We start from the raw sequence: 24,923 nt of genomic DNA, 5'->3' as shown, positions 1-24,923 counted from the left end.
CTCTCCTATAAAGTCGAAATTGTTGGAACTACCGCGATTACTTAGTGTGTTAATTTTCAAAAAGACTCTGCTATACTTCTTTTATCTAATCAATTGATCATCAGCTCTATTTTATTGAGAAGAAACACCGTGATAATATTCGAATAATTTAGTTCGACATCACATTAATATTTATTTAACAGAAATAACAGATCGCGAGTGTGCCACGCACTTGATAGTTATAGGACGGTTACATGTATGCAATAACACACCTATCTTTCATCTTTATTAAAATAGAAATCGAATTATCTAACATCCAGCACATCACTACGAGCGTTCATTTCCCCGGTAACCCGTTCCGATAAACTAGTCTGAAATTCGAATTATCGAAGCGAAGATTTTCCTTCGAAAGTATTGCGCTGACAGGAAAGACTCCTCACTTTCCATACACGCCTTTAATTTGACAGTAATGACCAACCATTAGCGGCCTGCATTCGGTTTCTCTATACACATGATTCGATCTAAGGGAAAACGATTATAATATCACTGTCGTCATAACAGTTCGCGCTGACAGTCGAGATTTCTTGACTTTTTACGCAACTTTCTGGACGTCAGTGACCTAATGATTGTGTCATTAACCAAGTAATATTTGTAATAAGATCAGAATTAATAACATTTTGTAATTAGAATTACTGAACCCCTTTACGTCATATTAAGTACTAAGATTTATCTATCTTGTTATAAGAAAATCTGACCATTTGGTGCTGCTTGATTGACATACATATCCAAAAGTTACCAGTGGTAAATAGTTAGGGTAAAGTTTGTTGGAGTCGGTAATTACTGATACACATCAGCGTGTCATTACAATGGCCGCCGTCGATCTCTTACTACCCCACTGTTGGGCACGTCCTCTCATAATGAGAGGGGCTAAGGTCAAAGTAACTGGTAGAATTTGAAGAACGATTTTATTGCGAGATTTTAAAGAACTCTCAGGCGTGTAGGTTTCACTAAGCTGTTCTCTTTTAATATTAAAACAAGTCACAATTATTTTTTCATGCACATGAACTTTTGAAAAATCAAGGGTGTCTGGGACTCGAACCATAAACCCTAATTGAGAGGCCTAGTTACAACCACTAGGTACTATTTCCACTAATATATACTTATGCATATTAAAAGTGTTGCGACAAACAGCGGTGTTGACAATCAATATTTCCATTTTGACACCTTTCAATATTGCATGCATATGTTTGACATGCAAGACCTACGTACACTACCGACTACAAATGTGACGCAATTTTAGCACCTGCGACACCATTTTCATCACAAGTTTTAAGGGCATATATACTTCGTTTAATTATAAATAACGAAAGTAAAATCATAAAAAACTTCGTGTTAGATTGGTTCCTAGCAATCTTTTATAATGTTCTTTAAGATTTGTTTTATTTATCAAATACAAATTCAGTAAAATAATTCATTAATAAGTTGATGATTATCAAATACTAATATAATTTTTATTTATTTATTTATTTATGTATATGCAGTATTGAACCTAGCAGACACGGGCTAGGGCGGACACAAAATATTAAAAAAAAATGAAACCTTGTGGTCGATTTTCCGTAGGGTGAAATTTATGGATACGCGTCACCGGCTTGCTATAGGATAGGACTTTATACAATGTGTATTGAAATTTGGAATAACTAATATAACTTGCCCACAATATGCTCGCGCTGCGCAGCAAAATTCTTATAGTTAAGTAAGGTAAGGTAAGGTAAGGTAAGTTTAGTAATCTAAAGTAGGATATCTATAGGAATTTTGTTAAATAAAGCATTATTTGTTAACATAGTATCTAATAAAATAATAGTTCTAGATATCTATAACACTTCAATACTTAATAAGTCATACAAAATAAGTAAAAACATAAACATTGCATTAAATTAGCAGTACGTATGTTTTTTCTCCGACTAACCTACTGCTTAAGATCAACATTAAAACAGAAAATTATGATAATCAAAACGCATGTTAGAGGTTTATTGATAAACGAATAGGATACCTTTACTGGGACACCCATAAACGCTGATTAAAACGTTTTTATCGCTTTAATTGATCCGTCTCATCGCGATCCTCAATGAACCTACAATCACAAATAACTTGGACGAAAAAACGGTTTTCCGCGTGACACTAATGAAATGCAAGTGGTTCCATGTTAAGCACCTCTGCCGCACCTCATGTTGTCTCATAAATCTTATGGGGCTCACCATTAGGGTTGTAGGTTTGAGATATCGATATAAATATCGATATTTATCGAAGGCTCATTATATCGATGTAACGGTAATATGGAAAATCTTATGCAGTATTACAGATACTTAATTATTAAGATATTTAATTATTAAGATTGTTAATTTTGTGGCGATTTTTTGTCGACTTACTCCTATTCCTATATAAAATTTTAAACTTTTTGATATTTGTATCATAACGTATCAGCTGTGGTTTCTATATCGATATTTTGGAATCGATACATCGTTGCATCCCTACTCACCATCGCCTTATAGGTTGGGTCCAGTATCCAAGCGTTTTTCTACCACGTTCCTTGCTCCAAGCCTTTATCTATTTCCACGTTAATCTATCTTGTAGTGTTTAGGGGCGATAATCGCGTGTTACAACCAATATAATGCGACCGGCGCAAGATTGATCGTAGCAGTTTCCTGTGCCTTAGACCGGCTTTCCACTGATCTCTTTACTTACATACTGGTTCGGTTTACGATTTGCATTCCACTTAGCCCTAGCCTCGTGGGAATTGAGCTTAAGTTGCAACATGCGACTGGAAGCTGTACGATCGCGTGTGGCCTTGAAATAAACCGCCTACTCTCTTTGAGGGGTCAATAAATAGAATTATGGTGGCATTTAGCTTGCTAGCGATCTATCGCACATAATTTGTTTGCGTTACACTGTTACGGATTAATGAGGTGAAAATGAAAGTGTTTCGATTTGAACTATTTGCGGACTTGAATTACTGAATTTTGATTCTAATGGGATTAAAGTAGCAAGCGTTCATGAAGTCCACCTAATGGTTACAGGTCATTGCCTCTCATGAACACCTGTGAACAACGTCATATAGAACATGGGTTCTACTTCAAGCCAATCATGGATGAGTTGCGACTTCTGAAGACTAACATGCTCGCCTCATATACATAAGTTCGCTGATTAACTAAGAAGTGACTATCATAAATCTCATATAATAGCTTATATATAAAATTCTCGTTAGTTACCGTACAATGTTAGTTACCGTACTCCCCCGAAACGGCTTTACCGATTTTCATCAAATTTTGTATGCATATTCAGTAGGTCTGAGAATAGGCTACTATCTATTTTTCATACCCCTAAGTGATAATGGTTGATCACCCTTAACATTTTTTTATTTATATGGCAACACAATGTTTGCGGGTCAGCTAGTATTTTGCATGAAATAAATTACAACTTGTCGACATGAATATTAGATTTAGCCTACTTCTAAGCTACTTTACTACAGTACTTACAATAAGATAGGAACAAGTAAGTGCTGTACACTTATAGATGGTCTAAACATCACACCATATGTTAGTCTAGACCAGGTGGCGTATAAATCGATGTGGATCGGAGGTGGCAATTCCCCCCTCGACTAAGCCCCACGTATTAGATGTGCACCGTGAGATCAGTCAACTTAGATAAATATATCTTATGAAATATTGCCTCTAATGTTCTACGGAGGTCATTTTTCAAATTTCCTTTAAGGATTTTGTTATCTTTTAAAATGGGGAAATTTTCTTCATAGAGTCATTGTTTTCATAGACATGTATTATTAAAAGAGAGTCATTATCACGTATTCTTTTGAGCCTTTTGAAGATCCAATGCTGCAGGATTATGTTCTTAACTGTCCTTTCTATGAGAGAACCCATGCCCAATGGTGAGATAACAATACATTAATTAAAACAATGGAGTTAATTGACAATTAATAGGTATATTTTAATGGAGTCATGCTGCTAGCCTTATAAGGTTAACTCATTTTCAAATAAAAATTTATATTGATTAACATCTACAAATACCTTAGAAATTCCAAGCAAACAATCGGACCCCTCACACCTAATAGGAACCGGCTGAAGGTCGTAAATTCACTAGAAATTCCTCGCGAGCGATTTATCTAGGTATGTGTGTTTATGTATTGTAAAGCTACATCACATGAGATGAGTGCTAGATAAAGCGATGATATGTTGGAATTCACTGCGCCAAGTAGGTAGGTATGCTCCTATCGTAGATAAGGAGTGGTCGCTTGTAACTTGTTTTAGTCAAGATTGTAATCCAAAATATGTATGCTCTTTACAGAGGAGTAGACTTTATATTGGTGATACACAGAGTTCTGGATTCGATCCCCGGATAATCAGTTTACTTTAAGTATTAGAGAAGGAAATAGCAAATACATAAAATCAACCCCTCGTATTAATAGAGTTCTACTAGAGTTCGGAGGGCTAAGTTGAATTCCTCTCATAAGTTTATATTCTTATTAAATCTTTCAAATCAAAAAACATTTGCACTTAACACTACAGTAAAAAGGTGTGCGTCTTCGGGTTCTAAAATACCTTATTTTAAGAGTAACTCTATCTCATATAAACATTTATTCAGTTACGCCTTAAAATATTGTTCTATATATTTCAGATCAACTAATACCAGAATTCCCAGCCACATTCATGAGTAAATTGACCGAAAAATCGAACAACAAAACATAACTAATCGGTCAGTGAGTCCAAACGAGAAAGCAATAGTAAACGAATCGTAAACTAATCGCTAAGTTATCGTCATAAAAACAAACAACGTAAAACAAACCATTTCCTTACTATCAAAAACAAAATAGCGTACATCAATACATGAACATACTGACCGAATAATCGGTTATCAAATAACGCATCGTAACTAATCGGTCAGTCTCGATCTCGATGACTTGTCTCACCGCGCCTCACAGATCGATAAGCTTAATAATCGCCCACGCCCTACATTCATATGCAATGATGGGAAACAATTTTTTAAAACTTTAAAACGAAATTCCATACTAATTTGTCTGAAATGTTAATGCCGTTTATGGCAGTTAAGTAAAAAATTAGTAGAAGAATTTCGCTATGTTCTTCTTAGTCTATGGGAGAATATCACATGATAATAAATAAATAAAAATGAAATAAAATTTATTCAAGATGTGCTTATAAGTAGGTATAACAAAACATGATTAATTTTGATTGCCTCGGACTTGTACTAAAAAATAAATAATAGAATTAACGGAGGTATAAAACCAATCCGTATTCATACTTTATGAACAATACAAATGCGGGTTATCGGCCAAAAAATAGCACAGCCGTCTCCACAAAATCCGATCGTCGTCTGTGCAACAATCGTTACCAATCGTTACAATGCCGTTCTACAGTTCCGTTGTCCATCACAGTACGTGTTCATATTTCTCAGGCCGTGCCGTTAGTTTCCTAAAACAAATTGGCGAAGTCACGAACCCGTGTGACCGGCGCGACCTTAAGGTCTGCGACGGAAACGGACCAATGTCGGAGACACGGGCGTGGTCTGTTGAATGTGACGTAGGGATGGCGATTCTTGAATCGATTCGAATCGAAGTGCAATAAATCGATTCATAAAAAATCGAGGCTCAAAGAATTGATTCTCAAAAAATCGATCTTCAATCTTTTCAGCTAAAAAGGGGTAAGCACTGAAATAACGTAATCCGTCAGCAAAAAATGTCTACAACACATTCAACCAACTTCGAAAAGATCGACTTTCGGTTTTCTAGAATAAAAGATCGATTTACTGAATCGATGCATTACTGGAGATTGATTAAAACAATAGATTTTTTTGGTCCAAAAGATCGATTCTTCGATTAATCGATCTGTGATCGCCATCCCTAATGTGAAGTTGGTACTTGTGAATAAACTTTATGTATGCACTATTTCTTGCTGAGTTTGCGACGTAGACAACATGTGATAGACGCAACCTTTAATCCATAAAGGTGAATAAGCAAGAAGAAATAGAAGGCGGTGTATCCTTCTTAGTTTGACTTCGGCCATAGTTTTAGGTACCACCGTCATAACTATTTTAGACTTATAACAGCAAGTGGTAAGCACTGTTATGTTCAGGTTTAAGGGGTATGATAAAGAAGAGCATATCGATGTAATCAATAAAAAGAGGATTTTCAACGTAGGTAACGCCCAAGGTAGTAAGGTAGGTAGGTAGGTAGAAGTCATACTCAGTATGACCTGTGACCGAGTGACTGACCTAAATCTAATCCGGAGTTAATTGCAGATGACCATGGCGGGCATGCACATGGGCGGCGACTACTACATCTATATAGGTAGGTACTATAATTGTGCAACTGATCAAATATCTCTGATACTCCTTAAGTAAATACGACCTTCGTAGATTTAATACCACCAGTTAGTAAAATAATTTTCCTTTTCCTTACCACTATCAATAATGTCATGCCTAGTCTATTTGTTCACGGCTTTATGTGTCTGTCACATCTAGTGCATAGACCACTTAACACTGACCTTTAATACGCATTTACATAAATAAGTTGTTTTTTGTTGTTATTGTATCTCCGGTTCCAGGTAATGTAGCGAGATAAAATATATACCAGTTTTGTTTATTTTTATAATACTGTGCTAACTAACGAGAATCAGCATACCTGATGGTAAGTGGCTACTGCCACTACTTAACATCAAACCCAGATGAGTTTTACATAAGGCCGGCCATAGATACATTGCCCTAATCCCCTAATCGTTAACTCGTGAGGACTAAGTTAAAACGCTTCGGATAATAAGCCTCCATTACCACACTTCTTGAGACTAGAAACCTGTAGCGCTTGACATTACTGTTATTAGGTAGAAATAGGCATAGCGGCGGCGGCTCCGGAGTTAAGCTACCAGAAGATTTTAGACCACCAACATAGATTAGTAAAGATACTTCGCCGCCTTGAAATTGAATGAAGCCACAAAAGGCTTATTTGTAAGTTCTTTTTTTTAATTCTTGACAAATAAAAACATTTTTAGAGAAAATTTACGAATACATAACTAATACTGCGTAATTTACATAACAAATAAATAATTATTTCAAATATTTTAGGGACATTTTAGCACGGACACGTGGCAAAACCTTTTTACGCAACTATTTCAATTCTCAAAACTGGGTACATTTTCTTGTTAGGAGTGAGTAATCTTTACTAATCTATGACCACCAAACAGTTTATTGATATATTGATAAACTAAGCCCTATTGCAAGGTATCTCAACACCAGGGATCAGGCATTAAAGTTATTGCAGCTTCGAAACTACCTATACTTGAAGTACTCATTAGTTTTAGAACAAACTACTTTACATTCTAAAGTTAATTTCATTAATAATTTCATACTTTACATTTATTATTGTTCTTTATTTTTTACTTAAAGCCGTTTTTATAATATGGTAAAAAAGCTCGTAAAAGGGTTACAACACAATATTTCTATGAAAACAGAACAGCTATTATAAAATCAAAGCCAAATCAGGAATAAAATGTTCCTTAATTAATAAACGCCTAAATATTTCAGTTACTCGTAGATCTAAAACGCAAACCGCACATTCTGGCACTTCGATCTTTATCAAAAACAGATAATTACGATCGTGTACGATCTAAAGCTTGTAATACAAGCAATCGTTAGGTTCAGATTGATATGAGATAAGCATAAACCAACATCGACATATAAGGACTATCGGACGTGTGAACTGCATCGTAGCGGGACTGATTTCTAATTGAAATTCCTATCGTAACAGTAGTCATATCCTAGTTCTATTTATAGCATAAAAATATCCGCTTATAATAATCTATAACGGGTTACGGCCCGTTAAGGTGAGAAAGGTTAAAAGATACTTTAAAACATTCTACAGTTACTATAAATGAGCCAACCAATCTTATTCTACGTGGGGTTGATTTCAAATGTCCATGGACGGCAGTAGCTACTTACCATCAGGTGGACTGTATGCTCGTCTGCTACTCCTATATTATAAAAAAAAGATTGATATATATTAGCTGTGCTTAATAGCTTCTTTCGAGTTAAGTTATAAAATTAGTACACAAAGTAATTCCAATTTTAACATCTTTCAGACAGGAATCCAATATCCGCAATATAAACTCTACCTACCTTATTTGACCCAGAAAATTAGATTATTTTCTACTTGCCCCTACATAGTAAATTGTCCGTGCAAATTTCAATACAGCTCAAATTGCTGAACAAAAGCTAGTGGAACTAAAGTAGAAATAGAAAAACTTTTCGTTATGCCTTCAATTTACCATGAAAACGATGTGAACAGGATATTTCCAACATTATAGGTTAATAAAACCGCAATGGTTTAAAAAATGTTAGCATTAAGGCACTTGTTCAACCGTGAACGTGTAACGATAAGCGAGAAGGAAAAAATATGGTAACTAATTTGAAACGTAATTCTGACAATATCTCTGGTGTTATTGGTAAAATGTTAGCGCTGGCTGAATATTAAAGGGAAAAGCGAAAAGTATCCAGTGACGTAAACAATCGTTAAAGCATTGGGAAGCCATTTAGAAAACCTTTTTGCACATTTTCACTAGCTTAAATGGGGAAAACGTGGTAAGAAATCTATATTCTTGAGAATCTCCATAATGTTACAAAACTACATAATGTTTATCCTTGATATTACTAATTTTGAGGGAGCATACGAGTTTAGAAGCAAATAGTAAAAATTAAATCGTAAGATATTTATGCAATTCCTTTAGTATACCTGTTTTAGTAGAACATGCCATTAAAATGAGCAGGTTCGTGGATACCGATGCGACGGCGAATCAGGCCACTGCAGGCTGCCCCACATTCTGAACTTATTGCGTAATCTGATTGCGAGCGAATATAGCCGTTATCAGCACTCGAATTCGACTTTTCCAAACGATTTTACCATACACTCGGAGTATTTGTAGGCCTTTGTAGGCCAAATGCTGCTATTACTTCGCGGAACTTACTTGACCTACCCCAGCTTATAGTTCATTAATGTGTGATTCGATAAGGCTGGCATAATAAAGTTTGCTGCAATAGGACATAATGTATTAATTTCCGTTTCAAATTAGCGACTTTCTCAGGGCTAATCTTACTAATATGGATATGTCATCAGACTTAGATTGATCAGATCAGATTGGTATTGCAAATATAAATCAAACTATGATGACCGACTTTAGGCTGTGGCCCTTAAGGCCCCTGAAAAGGAAAAATTCTAGACAGCCGTCTAGAATTTTTCTTAGGATCTACATAAAATACTAGAGGTTTATATAAGTAGTAATAGATCGTTAGTTACTACATCACTTTAATTCAGGAATCCGAAGTAGTTGCTGATGGAAGAAGTAAGTATGTATTTTAAAAGAAGGTAGATGAGTAATATTAATAATTCTTGTTGAAAACGTATGTAATTTGGATCGTAAGCTAATTGAAAAATATCTATTTACGATATCTTACATGTAACTACTAATATTTAGGATATTGTACTCGATTCTTTGATTGCGATTTTTGTTTTTTTTTCAATGTTTTGCGTTTGCTTTTTGCGAGTCCAAAGCATTCTAGTTTAGATGGCTCTATGCATAAAAAGAAATGTGGAAAGCTTTTTCATGGGAAACACGAGGCCCAGGCATTGTTAACACATGAAAGAAAAACAAATACACTGAGGTTTCTGAAAAGTCCGCAATGCGTATTACTCGTGAAAATGTTATACCGAACCTTGGTTTAATGTTTATCTGCTAGTCTGTTGAAAATATATTCTTACTCATCGACTGTTTAATAAAACGGAATTTCGATTGACATTCAAGTATTTCGATTGACAGTGTCAATCAAGTTTAAGTGCTATTTGGATTGTAACAAGTTAATAGCGACGGACAGACCTAAAAAACTAAAAAAAAAATGAATTAAGTGACTCTTTGAAGATTAAAATTCAATTTTGAAATAAGAGGTAAATGTGAAAAACATTTTAAATTAGATCTCGGAATCCATATCAAATTATAGATATACTTATAGGTAGTTTTAAAAAAGGCAAACAACATCCCAAATTAGTTTGCGGACTTTGTAACAAATTTGATATGGCTACAAATGTACGAAATTCAGTTTGGAAACATGCTAATCATATTTTTATGTTTCCAAACTGAATTTCGACACATTAGTCCAATTGCACCAAATCGAAATGCAAACTAAAAACACAATCGTTTGTGGATTTTTTGTAACATATCCTGGAATCAAAAAAGGCTGCCATCAACGCTACGCTAATAGTCAAATCTTTGAGACTATCAAACAAATTGAACAGTACTGACCTCCACAGATCACATCAGCCAGGTTGGTCTGCACACACTGGTGGGTGACAGCGCCGTCTCGCACGGTGGTGATCTCGCCGTACAGCTGATGCAGGGCCTCCTGGTCCGACATGAGCATGGTGCGGGGCGAGCAGTCGTCATCGCCGCCATGATGCCGTGAGGAGGACCGGGAGCGCGAGCGTCTGCGTCTATTGAGATTACATACAACATCATTCACCAAGAAAGGACATGACCAAAATACAACAAAAAAGATATAAGTCACTTATACGATATGTAATCACTTAACAGCGATTACTCCTAGACTACGAAATTGTAAGTAGTAAGTCCGTCTGTTGTAACTACATAATATCTGTTATAATGTCTCTTTAAGTAGCTTTACATAATCAGGTTAGCCTGTGAGATCAATTTAAATTCTCCCTTTGTTCTGTACTATTTACTACTAGACAGGTACTTTAGGTATTGCTTGGCATTTATGATTAATAGCCAGATTGTCTAGTTTTTTTATCATAACCTTTTGTGAAGCTTTTAAACGGTGTACATTATATAGATTAATACGTAATCACGGCACCAAGTACAACTGGAGCGAAATAGTGTAATATGCCCATACATAAGGATAGGTTTGTTCCTAATTGTGATACGTAATCGTTTAAAGTGTATTTTTTTAATACAGAACTTGCTGAAATACGGATGAACCATTAATAACAGATCATTAAAAAGCAACAGAATTATTATCATCACAAAGATAAAACTTCCATCCATAATGAAACATTCATCATTAAAATGAACATTTCGATAAATAAAAAACAAATTACCCACAAAACTGACAGCAAAAAGTAAATGTAAATAATATGACCTAGCTTCAATCAACCAATGAAGCTTTGATGTATCTAAGTTCAATGCCATCTAGAAGACATACGGACTGTTCAATTATTACATTTTCAAATTAGTTACCAAACCAAATATAGTTTTATCGATCTCTATTGGCTCTATTGACATCATATGAGATATTCGTATGAGGAGAGAGAATATAATATGATCATTTATTATCATCAGATATAATTGATATTAGGTATATATCTGTAACATGAGGTAATTCTATAGTCATGTAAATGCCATTTTATTCTTTAATAAAATAAAAAAAAAATTGAAAACAATAATGAAAAATCCATTACAATTGTTAAGGAATTTTATTCGTAGTACTCTCTTTTTTCTTAAACGTAATGTAGATTTTAAACCATTATATACGTCTGTTCCGTCTATTATCCAATTACTTCAACTTACAATCCATCTGTCTGTAATTTCAATTCACGTACATTAATAACAATTACATTCTAATAATGAAGCACGTACTATAATGACTCCATCGCCATCAAATGCTAGAATTTCTTACGTTTGATTACACAAAAAGTTATTTTTCTTACCGAGTTAAACGACTTTTTGCACTTTCAAGTTCACGTAATACTCATGACCTCCAGTATATTACAAAGTTTTACTTAGATTCGAACCCTGTACTTTGAAGATAAAGTTAAATTTAACTTGAAGCGTTATCTGGTCAACCAAACCGGATTCTGTCTTCTCATGTTTCAAGTCTGCCGTACTTTTTGTCGACCGTCACCTGTCATTCATTATAACACTATGAGGTTTTTATTTCGACGAGTAACATCTTCCATCGCAAAAAGTGTTTCTTTGATATCTCTTTAGGTATCTTCGATTGAAAATACATTTAAGGTCTTTATTACTGCATGATATTTTATCTTAACTTCATCTTTACTGTTATCAACATCTTTATTAATTTTTATTGTCTGAAAAACTAATATAATGTGCATAATCCTAATAATAGATTATTACCTATATAAATGTTTTTTAAAACGTTTGTATGTGACGTTTTATTTTTATCCTGTTCCGCTATCGTTTTTAAATTATTGGAATTATTGGATATGGATTTTTAGTCATAAAATATAAATAACTACATTTAATTATGCGCACTCGAAAAACAACATTACAGCCACTTGCAAATTACAAAATCGCACTGCCTTTTAGCACAATTATGTAAAATTACGTAAATATTTACAAATTACTTGGGAAAACAAGTACACAGTAACACTCAAATTGTGTTAATTTGTTACAAAACAAAAAAGCTGTTGAGTCAATGAATTATGTAAGCGCTATTTTAAGAACATAACCTTGACTCTATTAGCGATCAAATCGATGCAATTGATTGAATTGAGCATAGAAATGCCCTTATTGGTGACGTAAGTGATAAAGTTATTTTGGAGAAAATATGGAAATAAAATTTTAAGAGTTCTATATTCTCTCTGGTTATATCAGGTTTCTCTGCAATAGAGTTATCTATTTTGTGATGGTTGCGAAAAGATCCATTATCTCTTCTAGATCTTCGACATGACTAAAGGATTAAATCCAATACTGCAAATCTCTTTTTTACGGCGGTCCTGCTGCTAACAAAGTTATCATATATTATTAATTAAACAAATGTAAGAACCTATATATATATACCTAGTCTATACTAATAGTGACGATGATTCATCGACTTTCGTGATAACTATTCTCAATATATTATCTGTTCGGTATACATAGGTCAGCAGTGCTACTTTGCGAAACAAATGCCTAAATAAAGCCATTAATACACGACTGTAATATGAATGTATTAAATGGAGTTCAAAGATCTAAGCGCGATTATGAGGCAATTATAAATTGATTCAACATAGCCTTTACGAATAACTCCCACAAGAGAATGTATGAAAAATTGCTTTTCGATGTATAGGAAGGACGTTAGTGAATAGATAGGACGTTAGTGGCTTCATTAGACCACTATTGAGATTTAACCTCGGCTTAGAAGGGTCATTATTTGAAGCTAATCAAAAAGTCAAAGACTACATTTTTTCATCATACAATTTGTATTGAATTCTTAAGAAATCAGTAGCGTGCTGCTTATGATCATATCTTCGTTGATTTAGCCTTAACATTACCATCACCTTTTATCACCGAGGTTATGAACACGGTTATGAACTGTAAGATATTCAATGGATGGTATCCCACAATGAATAAATTTTGCCCAAACAACTGCTCTCGACAAGATCAGAACTGTCTTAATCATCGCAACCATTTACCCTTATCAGAAGAATTCGTGACTAAGAAGTTTCCCATTGACATCATCAATATCAAAGTGTAATTAAGTGGTAATAAAAATATTTGTAATGACTAGATTAGAACAATATATCAACCTGGAAAGGTTAACATTTCAAACTAAATACACAAAGGCAAACAATATTGTAATAGCCTAAAGATATCTATTCTATACTACGCTTTGACAACCAAAACAAAGTAGCATGGTGACTACTGCCATGTGGCAAAAATAGGTTAGTCTATGAAAACGCCGCTGACAGCCTAAGAGAGATCTACCACCTTTAAAAGGTCCTAACACAGAGATAAGCAAATATCTGGACACGAACGCTTTGTACCATACATGTAATCCAACTTAACAAGCCGCGATTTAAATGTTACTCCTACATGCCAATTATTGTGAGCTTGGCGATGTTAACAAACTGAATTCGATGTCTCTAAGGCGTTTATCGCTCGTTTAAATCTTAGGCAAAAGGTTAAGATTGTTGTCCATTCACACCTAAATGTAATTCGCACAAGTAAATAAGTAGAAACGTGTGATAGAGACGGATTTCCTACGTTTGTTTTTGCTTGAGAAATGTTGCGGTTAAATAACAAAGTGTGTCTTTAGTTTCGCACTTCAGTTTAATCTTATCAGCTTGAAAACTACTGTATTACATAATCGAAGCGAGGATTTTAATTGTAAGTCCATTTAAAGTGGCCTAGTTACGTCACACATATTTATATATTAACAACACCATTACTTTTGAAATTCGAAAATTAAAAAATACGATAAAAATATAAACTTTTTTAAATGTGTGGCCATTTTATGAACGCAATGTAAACTTGTGAAGTTTGGCGCCAAATCTGACGTGCGCTCATCAAAACGCAAGGTGCGTTCAAATTCGAGTGTTTCGCAGCGGGACGCATTTAATCGTCCGAAAATGGCGAGATGAGTCACAGGGTCAAAGCTTTAATACTTTTAAACCACGTTCAAACATGTTTGTATTGACATTCCATTCGTGTAAAATGTAGCGCGTAATAATTCAGTTATTACTTTATTTAGCTTCATAAATGGCTCTGTTTATCACAAAGCACTTTATTTAGCTTCATAAATGGTTCTGTTTATCACAAAGCACTTTATTTGTATATAAAAATAGAATCATTTACAGTATTGACTTTATCATTTATTCAATTGTTACATTTTGTTTCCTTTAGCACATAAAAATAAATAAGAGTTTAACGAAGTCTTCAAAGAGAAAATTGTAAACGATTAAAATTTATATCATACCTTAAGCTTTATTGTTTTCGTACTTCAACATTTTTAGACGGATCTTTCTTTAAACTTGCCATTGTTTTCATGTTTATATTTGTGTATCTTAGCTTATTTATATTTGTTTGTGAAGTTGTAATTAATTCTCAGTAAAACAGTTTGGCATTAAATGTGTAACTAGCACGTACATAACCTTTATTGAATATTGACGGAGCGATACGTGAAACAGCTTGTTTCTCAGACTTGTTGAATGCGACGTAAATTATGTTTAACGCGTTCTCAGTAAGCAGTGCACGGGTTATTTCTAATAGGGTGTGAGCTAATAGGGATGGGCCATAATTCCTTTTAACCGACTTTCTGGGGTGCATAGAAATATGATGAATGAGGTACTAGGGGGGTTTTTAAATACAAGAATTATCATTTTAAGTACTCAAATATGTAATAGTATAAATATCGGTGGTATCGATTTGTCCAATTACTTGATGACAATAGATGCTTTTAATTTGTAAAAATATTAATTTATTGAGAAATATTCAAATTGCCGGTGAAGTATTTGCAAAATATAAATTTAATCTAAATCTAATGGGTAAATATAGATGAATAATTTAATCGATATGCGCGCTTGCCTAGTGCGAGCGTAGAATTATTTATTCCGCACGTCGTCTTATTTCGTGACATTGCTCTTGTTTTTGGGTTTTTGCATTTTAATGAAACAACGTTGTATGAGCGAATTTGGTGACTCATTCTTAAACTTTAGGCAGTAGCTATCAGTTACATTGTCAGTACGAAATAAATTTACATTCTGTTTCAGAGCAAAGTTTAGAAAAAAAGAATTGAATTTTATAAATTGCTGCTGAAATGTTAGTGATTATGATGTTGCTTACTAAAATAGTATTTTATTATTGTTGTATTGATCTAGTGAGCATGGGATTTCTAATGTCCGTTAGTAGGTACCTAATAAATAAACAATATAAGAATGTTATCATTTTCTAGTACCTAGGCAGGATTTAGACTGAATTGTTGTGTTTGTATATGAAATAACGAAAAACGCAGCTGTATTTTGAAAGTGTCACAATGGTTATTTAAAAATTATTACTGCATCGACTATGGCGATTGACAAAAACAGTGATAACACAACCCTGCATACAAAATACTCACTCGGGCGTAACAATGAAGAACCCCCGGGAGGTCTGGTAGATCTTCCGCTCCTGCATGAGCTGGGCCAGCGTGTCGTACACGACCTCCTGCGACGGTGTCTGCATGGACGGGAACTTGACTGAGAGGGACGTGCGTATGCTCTCCAGCGTTGCTGATTGCCCCTGTTGACAAAAATATATATTTTAGAAACAGTACAGTTTACATACCGCAAAATGAGTTAGTAGATTTTATTTGACGAAAGTGTTAGATTAATTTATGGCTGACCTTCATAATTGGATTCCACTCCACCTATTTCAGAAGTCTTTAGTATGTGTAAAGTATATAGAGTTTTACGAGGCATTCCAATTTAGTTCTTAAGCCCAACATTGCATTTGTGGCAACTTGAATAGGTTTGAAATCCTATTTGGGTTCTCTTAATTAAACGATAAAAGCAGTCTTTATTCTCATTTTATTGTTTAATTTATAATCAACAATCCGCAAGCACTGCTGTAGATACTAATACAGAATTACTTGTATTATATCTATTTTTAAACAGTACGTTACATCTTTTGTATCGCCGACAAGATATAAAATACGGTTAGTTAAAAAGTAATATGGGCATTTAAAGACAAAGTAACTTCTAAATTCTCCGTCAGCAACAAACTGGTTTGCTAAAGACAGAACACATAAGCATACTCGTACATACGAATTGGATTAATTTTGTTACATTGTGACAACTGACCTTTGTTACAAATGTTACAATGTGACTGATATTAATGTTTACGCACGACGCAATATGAATATGTTATAAGCGTTACCAATTATGCCATCGATTTAAGTTCAATTTATACGTCTTTTTGTTTAGGTGTCTAATATGCATGTTTGCATATTATTAACCGATTACGAAGAAGAGGCGGTTTTGTATTCGGCTATAAGCTTTTTTCAAATATAATTTCTTAAAACAAGCGATTATAACTTATAGCCGTATATGGAAACCTAAATTTATTATTTACATGCTTGACTGAGAATCAAACCTGACACCTTCTGTGCATAAGAAGGGTATGGCGACTGCTTCGCCATGCTGCTTGTATTTTTTTAAGCTATTTACTTATATAAGAAGTCGGTTAACAAATTAAGTTAAATTTTAATCCGACTGACCATTTATAGTATGTTCAGTTAAATCTTAAAAAGTCTTAAAAAGGGTTTTGGGGTTTACGTAATGTTTGCATGTTTTCCAACTAAATACACGCGTAAAAACTAAAAATTGTATTATTGACTTGTGCAGTAACTACTTTAAATAGGGTAAAATATTTAAAGCTTTGCCAAAGGCCGTACAAACAAGTGTCCTTAGGCCGCCCACGCGTGGATACAAAATTGCGATCGCCTAGAGAAAGGTGCGTAGATCGATTGCGAATTATATCAGTGCGAATTAAATCAATGCGAATAAGATAAACGGCGCTACTTTGACTAAATATACTTGCTTATCATAAATCTATGTCACAGATTTTTAAAAACTCGTATGGTGGGACAATCTGCACCCATTGTTTCATCATCAAATTTAGAGTTTTAAAGACATACATACTTAGATTTTTCATTTAATTTACGGCAAGGTTGAAATCTAAATAAGGAATTTTGGTTCCGGTTCTGGGTCTGGGAGCACCCTTTAAGTAGCAACTTAAAGGTGTATTTATAATATAGGGGTAGCAAACGAGCTTGCTATCCACCTGACGGTAAGTAGCTACTGCCCATGGACATCTGTAATCAACGCCACATAAGATAAGATTCCTGTCCGAGGTCGGACACAGATGCGTTGCTACCCCTAATTAATAATCAATCTATCCAATGATTTGCCTACCGAAAAACGATATTTGACAATATTTGTATACTTGAAGTAAGTTAGAAGACCTCGGATTACTATAAGTAAAACAGTCCTGATTCTTTTCATTTTGTGAAAACACCCTTACCTAACTAATACTTCTAATACGTTAAATATGAGATCCAATTGCGTCTTTGCTTAGTTAAGTACTTAATCTGCCTAACCTAATAAAACAGTACGCAGCTTAGCAAAATGAAGAAACAAGATAGGGATTATTATATATTACCGTTCAATAAGTAATTGTGACAGGCTATAAAATAATGGGCCCACAATTTGGGTCGGCATTCGTATTTTCGGTAAGACAAGCCCAGTTACAAAATCGCTCTGGAATCCTGTATCTACGGATCTAGATTGGCGAATTAATTTATCTGGCGAAGCGGGGGCGTTCCAAAATTTGTCACCATTACGAAAGCTGGTAACAACATCACAATAGAATGCCGTAGACAGGTCGGCGAAATACCAAATGTGGGATGTTTTAAGTTGCAAGATGATCGAAAAGTGCGTTGCGCTCATACGCATAAAAAGTACTCGTAAGTTACGTTCTTGATCTTTATGGAGTTTCTTTCGTCGCTTCTTCTTCATAACGAAACACCTTGTGAAGTGGTAGGTAGTTGTATTGACATTCGAATGGTGCTCTGTAAAGAATCTCTTTTGAATAAATAATTTTTATTTGATTTGATCGATATTTCAATAGCAAATAATAACATTTTCTACAATCCTTGGTTTAATGTGTGGGATGTTTTGCACATTCAAAAACACTCAGGCCAAGAATAGAAATATTTTTTTTCATTTATCTCCATTCTTTGTACAATGCGGAGCGACATTTAATAACTGCCTACTAGAAACTGAAATGTTGGTCTCTGATGAACAATAATTGGTATTTTTTTTTTTTAAATAACGGGCGTTACATATATTCCTGACCTAAGATAGAATCTGAACCCTTTCAGGCCCTATTTCGGATTGACTACAGTAAAAAAAATAAAGATTCCATTTAGATTTCATAACAGTTGTACTGCAAAGCCATTAAATAAGTACGTTAAACGGGTATATTTCTGTAGAGAACAATATTTTCGACTAAATTGCAATCTGAATTTAATATTTTTTCAGAAATGGGTTGCCTGATGAATAATAAACAAAATATTTTATTACTAAATGTCATTTTTAGTAGTGTTTAATACTTATTAGTCTTGATATTACCCATAAGTGAACACTTTCAAAATATATGACGTAAACAACTTATTTTTGAATACCAATGCAGTGTTTAATCTAGCGTTTAAAGTGATTTATCGTGTAAATTGAATACAAAAACTGGTCAAAATGCAAATTGTGAACGTTACCGGCTCTACAATGATCTCACAACTTCGTTATTTTAGGGTACGTTTTGTTAAGAGACATGATAAAGTGACTTTGCAGCAAGTTATGAGCTTAAGCGATTTGCTCCTTGCTTTTCGGACCACCTAGGTAGTATTATATGTAGTGACAAGATGAAGATAACTGAGTATTTAGGTTTCTGGTAAGAATTTTATTACGATGTCAATACTATATTAATAAAACATTATTAGAGTTTGATTTAATCAAATACAGGCAATTTCAAATACGGCTTTAACTCTACGAGTGAATTACAGATGTTCGTTTTTTATATGATTGGATCTAACAAGTTATTCAAAAGTTACCATGAAAATACGTAACCAACTCCATAAGGAATAGGTTCTACCTGAAACCGCCATATACATTGCCACTTTAGAGGACTCATCCGGCAATCCCTTATACCAAAAAGCAGATCCAACAATCATCAACTTTCATAAAAAACAACTGTAATCCGAAAGGCACCATACTAAATAAATAATCTTGGACCAAACCTAAAAATATGCAAGACAAGTTCGCCACACTCAAAACCGGAATGTTATTTTTATTTTTTACATTTCATGGCCAAGAGTCATCATTCCGGTATTAGGAAGGCAACGGAGACCACATGCGAAATTCCAGACTCCGTATGCTAATCTCAAGTCTCCAATCGCCCTTGGTGAATATTTTGTTTTTTATTTGCATTTTTAACGGAACCTTACATTTGCTTTTTTAGTCATATGCATTTTGTTTCGTCTAGTTAGAACGTAACGTAGAACTAGGTATACGTATCATAGGTAGAAATCAAACATAATAAAACAGACGAGTGAACTTAGAATCTAAGGTTTAAATCGCAGAAATGCATAGAGAGGCGCTTACTAAAATATAAATAAGAGATTTAGCAGTTATTTTAGTAAGGAACTGGTGTAATAAAATACGTGCAACTATACAGCATGAATGTACTGAATATGGGGAGGATAAGTATCCGTAAGTTATTTACCAATTGCTAGTAAGTCGATGTAACATATGTCAATTATCATTTTTTTTTTTTATAATATAAGTGTAGCAGACGAGCATGCAGTCCACCTGATGGTAAGTGGCTACTGCCGCCCATGGACATCTGTAATCAACCCCAGATAGGATTAGATATTCCTACCTGAGGTCGGCCACAGATGCGCCGCTACCCCTGAGGACTAAGCTGGAACGCCTCGGAAAAGTCTGTCTCCCTTACCACACCTTTCAAACCGGAACACAGCAGCACTTAACACTGCTGTTATTAGGTAGAAATAGATGTGGCGGTGGTGCCGCCGGAGTCGAACCACAAAGGGTTCTACCACCATTAAATGATTCCAGGGTGGTGTTAGGTCCATGTATGAGAGGGTATGCAAGTTTTTGTATGAAAAATGTTGACAGTATAGTACTACAGTATGTGAAAGTTAGTTGAAATGTATAGTACTACAGTGTTCTTGTAGTACTATACATTTCATCTCTTTTGGCGTAATACAGTGCTATCTTACCTGTGACGTAAGGTCCATAATGCAGTCGCATAGCGCTTCCGGTAAGGGCGTGAACTGCCCTTGATACGTGGGAGTGACGATGCAGTCTTCGATATCACCTAAAACAATGAAAAAAATATGTTAAAATGATGATAACAATATTATTTACACCAGATGTAACATTATTATTCTGGTTAAAGACATAAAACTAATGGAAATGAGGCGGTAAATTCTAAAGTATAAATAATATAAGAATTTCCTTATAATATACAATTATCATAACTTCAGTCAATGATTTTGTAAACAGCTGTTACGTATAAAAGTAACAATGTCAACTTAGAATTTAAAAGCTCCAAATTGCATTTAACAATCGTGCAACAAACTCGTAAACAGTATGAAGAGACAGTCACGTAAATTTCCCGTAAAAACAGTATGCGTTTGCACGGCGCGGGGCGAAATTATCGTGCGCTCCATAAATTGTCCACAAGCATTCACTGCGGACCATCGCCCGTGGGACCGAGCTTGGAGCACTGCCAAATCGCACTGAAGGCTCAAGTGATGGACTAGGTGCTAGATCTATCACTAAGCCAGTTAAAGAATTCATTGGATTTTTACGAGCTATCCATGTAAATGCGTAAGACTAGTAAAGTCGTAAATTCACAGTTGTGGGAGAATTAATGAATGAATAAATTGTATCTACACAATGCAGTATGCGGATCGCGGCTTTGGGGACCGGCGTTGGAGCGATGCCAAATTATATTAGCGCTCAAGTTATAAAAGAAAGTCTTAATTTCTTTCAGTTGGCACTCTGAAATCTTGACGAAGTCTTCAAAAACAGTATTTTGTCAGTGTACTTATTTTGAATTATTAATAAATAATTTTATAATAAATTTCTACTTGCTACAATTAGAGCATTAAACGACCATATATTACCTATGTATATCAATTTTGCTAACTTTGTTGCAAATTAAAAGCATAAAACTAACGACTAAAACTAAAAAAAGTTTATTGTTAAATAACTCAAGCATTATCGTATGAATGCAGTCAGCAGTGGATAGAGGGAATTAACGTGTGCTCCATAAATTGTGTTCAAACAATGCAGGCGCTGCGGATGCGGTCCGCAGAGACCCATGTTGGAGCGTCGCCAAATTGAACTTTTTGGAGCAAAAGATGAGCTGGAGCGTGGAGCGTTTCACATTTATTTTTATATATTATGTCTATTTGTTAGGTATAATAACAAAATAAAGAAAATTGCTGTGAACGTGATCAACCCATTACTGTTCCATTGCTGGGCACGGGTTGCCTCTCAGAATGAAAAGGATTAGGCCATAGTCCAACGCGCTGGCCAAGTGTGTAATGGTAGACTTCACCTACCTTTCAGAACTTTTTTTAAGGTCTCTTAGGTAACCAGGTTTCCTCGCGATATAAATTTGTATAGCCGCGTATTTAATAAAAAAAAAACTTAAGTAAGTAATTTATTTAAGCCCAATATCTACTCTTTGCTTATAACTTGGGCCATACAAATATATAACAAGGATTAGTGACGATATCATCCCTCTGAAATAACTCTTACGGCATCCCATCATATGATACTCTGAGTGTTAGTTACTTACTTTCAAACAATTTAAACTTAACAATACGTTGGAAGGATTAATATAACGTATTCGTGAAATCCCGTGGAGATTATGAGACCACTAATAAATGTCTGTTTATGGTTTTCGTTTATATATTGTCTTTTGATTATCTATGTATTTTATATTTAACCTTTATACCTAAGTATATTACATGTTACATATTTATCTGAAAGAGACTGGAGTGTCTTGTAACTATCGCCAGCATAAGGAGATCTATTCTGAACGGACGAAATTAAAAATTTCGACCGAAGTTTCGAATATTTCCTACTATGGAAAACTTTATGTAAAACTACGCTAAGTTATTAGCCCGTCCGAAAAAAATCTTGGTAATATTATAGTTTTATAGATATCGATGTAGACTAGATAATTATGACAAAACTTGCGGAGGTATCCAAAACATCATTAACGAATTTAAAGATTAAAATTCAGCAGTTTTGTTATGTTATAGTAATATCGTACGCTAATCCTGCAATCATTTGCAAAGTAAGTGAGTCAATAGACACTAACATGGTTAGTTGATTCGCCGAGACGCTAATAAAACAATATGGCGGCTGTCCATGTAAATTGTGTGTGTAAGCTCCGTATTATGCGTATTTATTCTCATTCGCTAAGCAAACAACTATTAATATCTGGTTTGGCTTATGAAACAACTGTATCATTTATCATACATTTAATAAAGAGTTAGAGAAAAATATTTACTGAAAATTCTTATTCTGTGCGAAATTCTTTGGTGATATAAGGCAATAAACAAAAAAATATATAAAGCTTTATTTAAGCATGCAGTCCACCTGATGGGCATCTGTAATCAATCACAGATAACATTAGATCCTTACATGAGATCGGCGAGAGATGAGAAATATACCCCTGAGAAATATGCCTCGGAAAAGTATGTCTCCCTTGCCACACCCTTCAAACCAGACACAGCAGCGCATAACACTACTGTTATACGGCAGAAATCGCTATGAAGATGGCACTGCCGGGGTCAAACCATAAAGGGTTCTTCGACCTTCAATAATAACATTAAAACATAAGGTTGGCAACATCCAATTAAATATTGTATCTTTAACATTACACTTAATTAAGTATCATTGTTACTGGAATGTAACGCATTTCGTAAATGACAATCATTCAATCCGGTCTCGACCGTTATATGATCTGGAAGCCACATTCCATTCAGTTGTCTAATTGTCGTTCGCGCCGTACATTTCCTCTTGCGTAGGAAATGCTTATTCACAATAGGCAAAACAACGACAGAGTAATGACTGTAACATGTATAATTATAATTAACATAAAACTATTTTATGTTAATACTACCTGACCCGGCAAACGTAGTGTTGCCATATAAATAAAATGTTAACGGTGAACAACCAATATCACTTAGGGATATGAAAAATAGATAGTACCCGATTCTCAGACTTACTGAATATGCATATAAAATTTGGTGAAAATCGGTAAAGCCGTGAGTAGGAGAGTTCTGGAGTAAAATCATATTTTTAAGTCCATCCATCCATCCATCAGCCTTTTGAGGTCCACTGCTGGACATAGGCCTCCCCTAATTGGCGCCACTCCAACCGGTCCCGTGCCCTTTGAATCCAGCGGTTTCCCGCCGTCTTCTTCAGGTCGTCGGTCCACCTGGTCGGGGGGCGGCCTGAACTCCTTTTGCCTCCGCGTGGTCGCCACTCGAGGACCTTTCTTCCCCATCGGTTATCGGTCCTCCGAGCGATGTGGCCGGCCCATTGCCACTTCAGCCTGCTAATTTTGAGAGCTATGTCGGTAAGCTTAGTTCGTCTACGGATTTCATCATTACGAATCATGTCTCGTAGCGAAATACCAAGCATAGCTCTCTCCATAGCACGCTGAGCGACTCTGAGCTTTCGAACGAGGCCTACGGTAAAGGACCACGTTTCGGCGCCGTAGGTCATCACTGGCAACACACATTGCTCGAATAGTTTCGACTTCAGGCACTGAGGAATTTTGGACGAGAAGATGCTCCGTAATTTCCCGAACGCAGCCCAGCCGAGTTGGATTCTTCGAGTGACCTCCCTCTCAAAGTTGGACTTACCCATCCGGATCGTTTGTCCCAGGTAATTGTACTCGTCGACAACTTCGAGAGGAGTGCCATCAACAACTACCGGTACGGGTGTGACATGGACATTGGACATGATTTTCGTCTTGTCCATGTTCATCTTAAGACCCACCCGTTGTGAGGCACTGTTGAGGTCTCCTAGCATTTTACTGAGGTCCCTCAGCGAGTCTGCCAAGATGACCATATCATCGGCAAATCGAAGGTGTGTGAGGTGTTCACCATTGATGTTAACGCCAAGACCTTTCCACTCCATCAGCTTGAACACATCTTCCAACGCAGCGGTGAACAGCTTCGGCGATACGACGTCGCCTTGTCTGACTCCCCGCTGCAATTGGATAGGGTTCGTCCTCTGGTCGTGTACTCGGACTGACATGGTGGCGGCTTTGTATACACACTTCAACACCTCGATGTACCTATAGTCGATCTGGCATCGCTGAAGGGACTCCAGCACCGCCCAGGTCTCGATAGAATCGAAGGCTTTCTCATAGTCCACATAGGCAACACATAGCGGCAGATTATACTCCTCGGTCTTCTGTATAATCTGCCGGAGCGTGTGTATGTGGTCCATGGTGCTGTAGCCTTTTCGGAATCCGGCTTGTTCGGGAGGCTGA

The 24,923-nt window shown here is 35.4% G+C and overlaps 1 protein-coding gene across 1 annotated transcript in view; it reads right to left on the bottom strand.

The window, feature by feature from the left end:
• Positions 1-24,923, bottom strand: part of knockout (Stork-head domain-containing protein knockout) — a 263,079-nt gene that overhangs the window by 27,329 nt on the left and 210,827 nt on the right. The window contains exons 4-6 of the mRNA XM_073085004.1: positions 20,614-20,711; positions 15,898-16,058; positions 10,347-10,534 (exon numbers count right to left, since the gene is read on the bottom strand). Coding sequence (XP_072941105.1) covers positions 10,347-10,534; positions 15,898-16,058; positions 20,614-20,711 — 447 coding nt within the window. The remainder of the gene's footprint in view (positions 1-10,346; positions 10,535-15,897; positions 16,059-20,613; positions 20,712-24,923) is intronic.

The sequence above is a fragment of the Epargyreus clarus genome, unplaced genomic scaffold (assembly GCF_041222505.1).
Source record: "Epargyreus clarus isolate Ecla_fem2 unplaced genomic scaffold, WU_Ecla_fem_2.2 ptg000021l, whole genome shotgun sequence".
NCBI classification, from domain to species: domain Eukaryota; kingdom Metazoa; phylum Arthropoda; class Insecta; order Lepidoptera; family Hesperiidae; genus Epargyreus; species Epargyreus clarus.
This window is presented reverse-complemented; position numbering and strand designations above follow the sequence as displayed.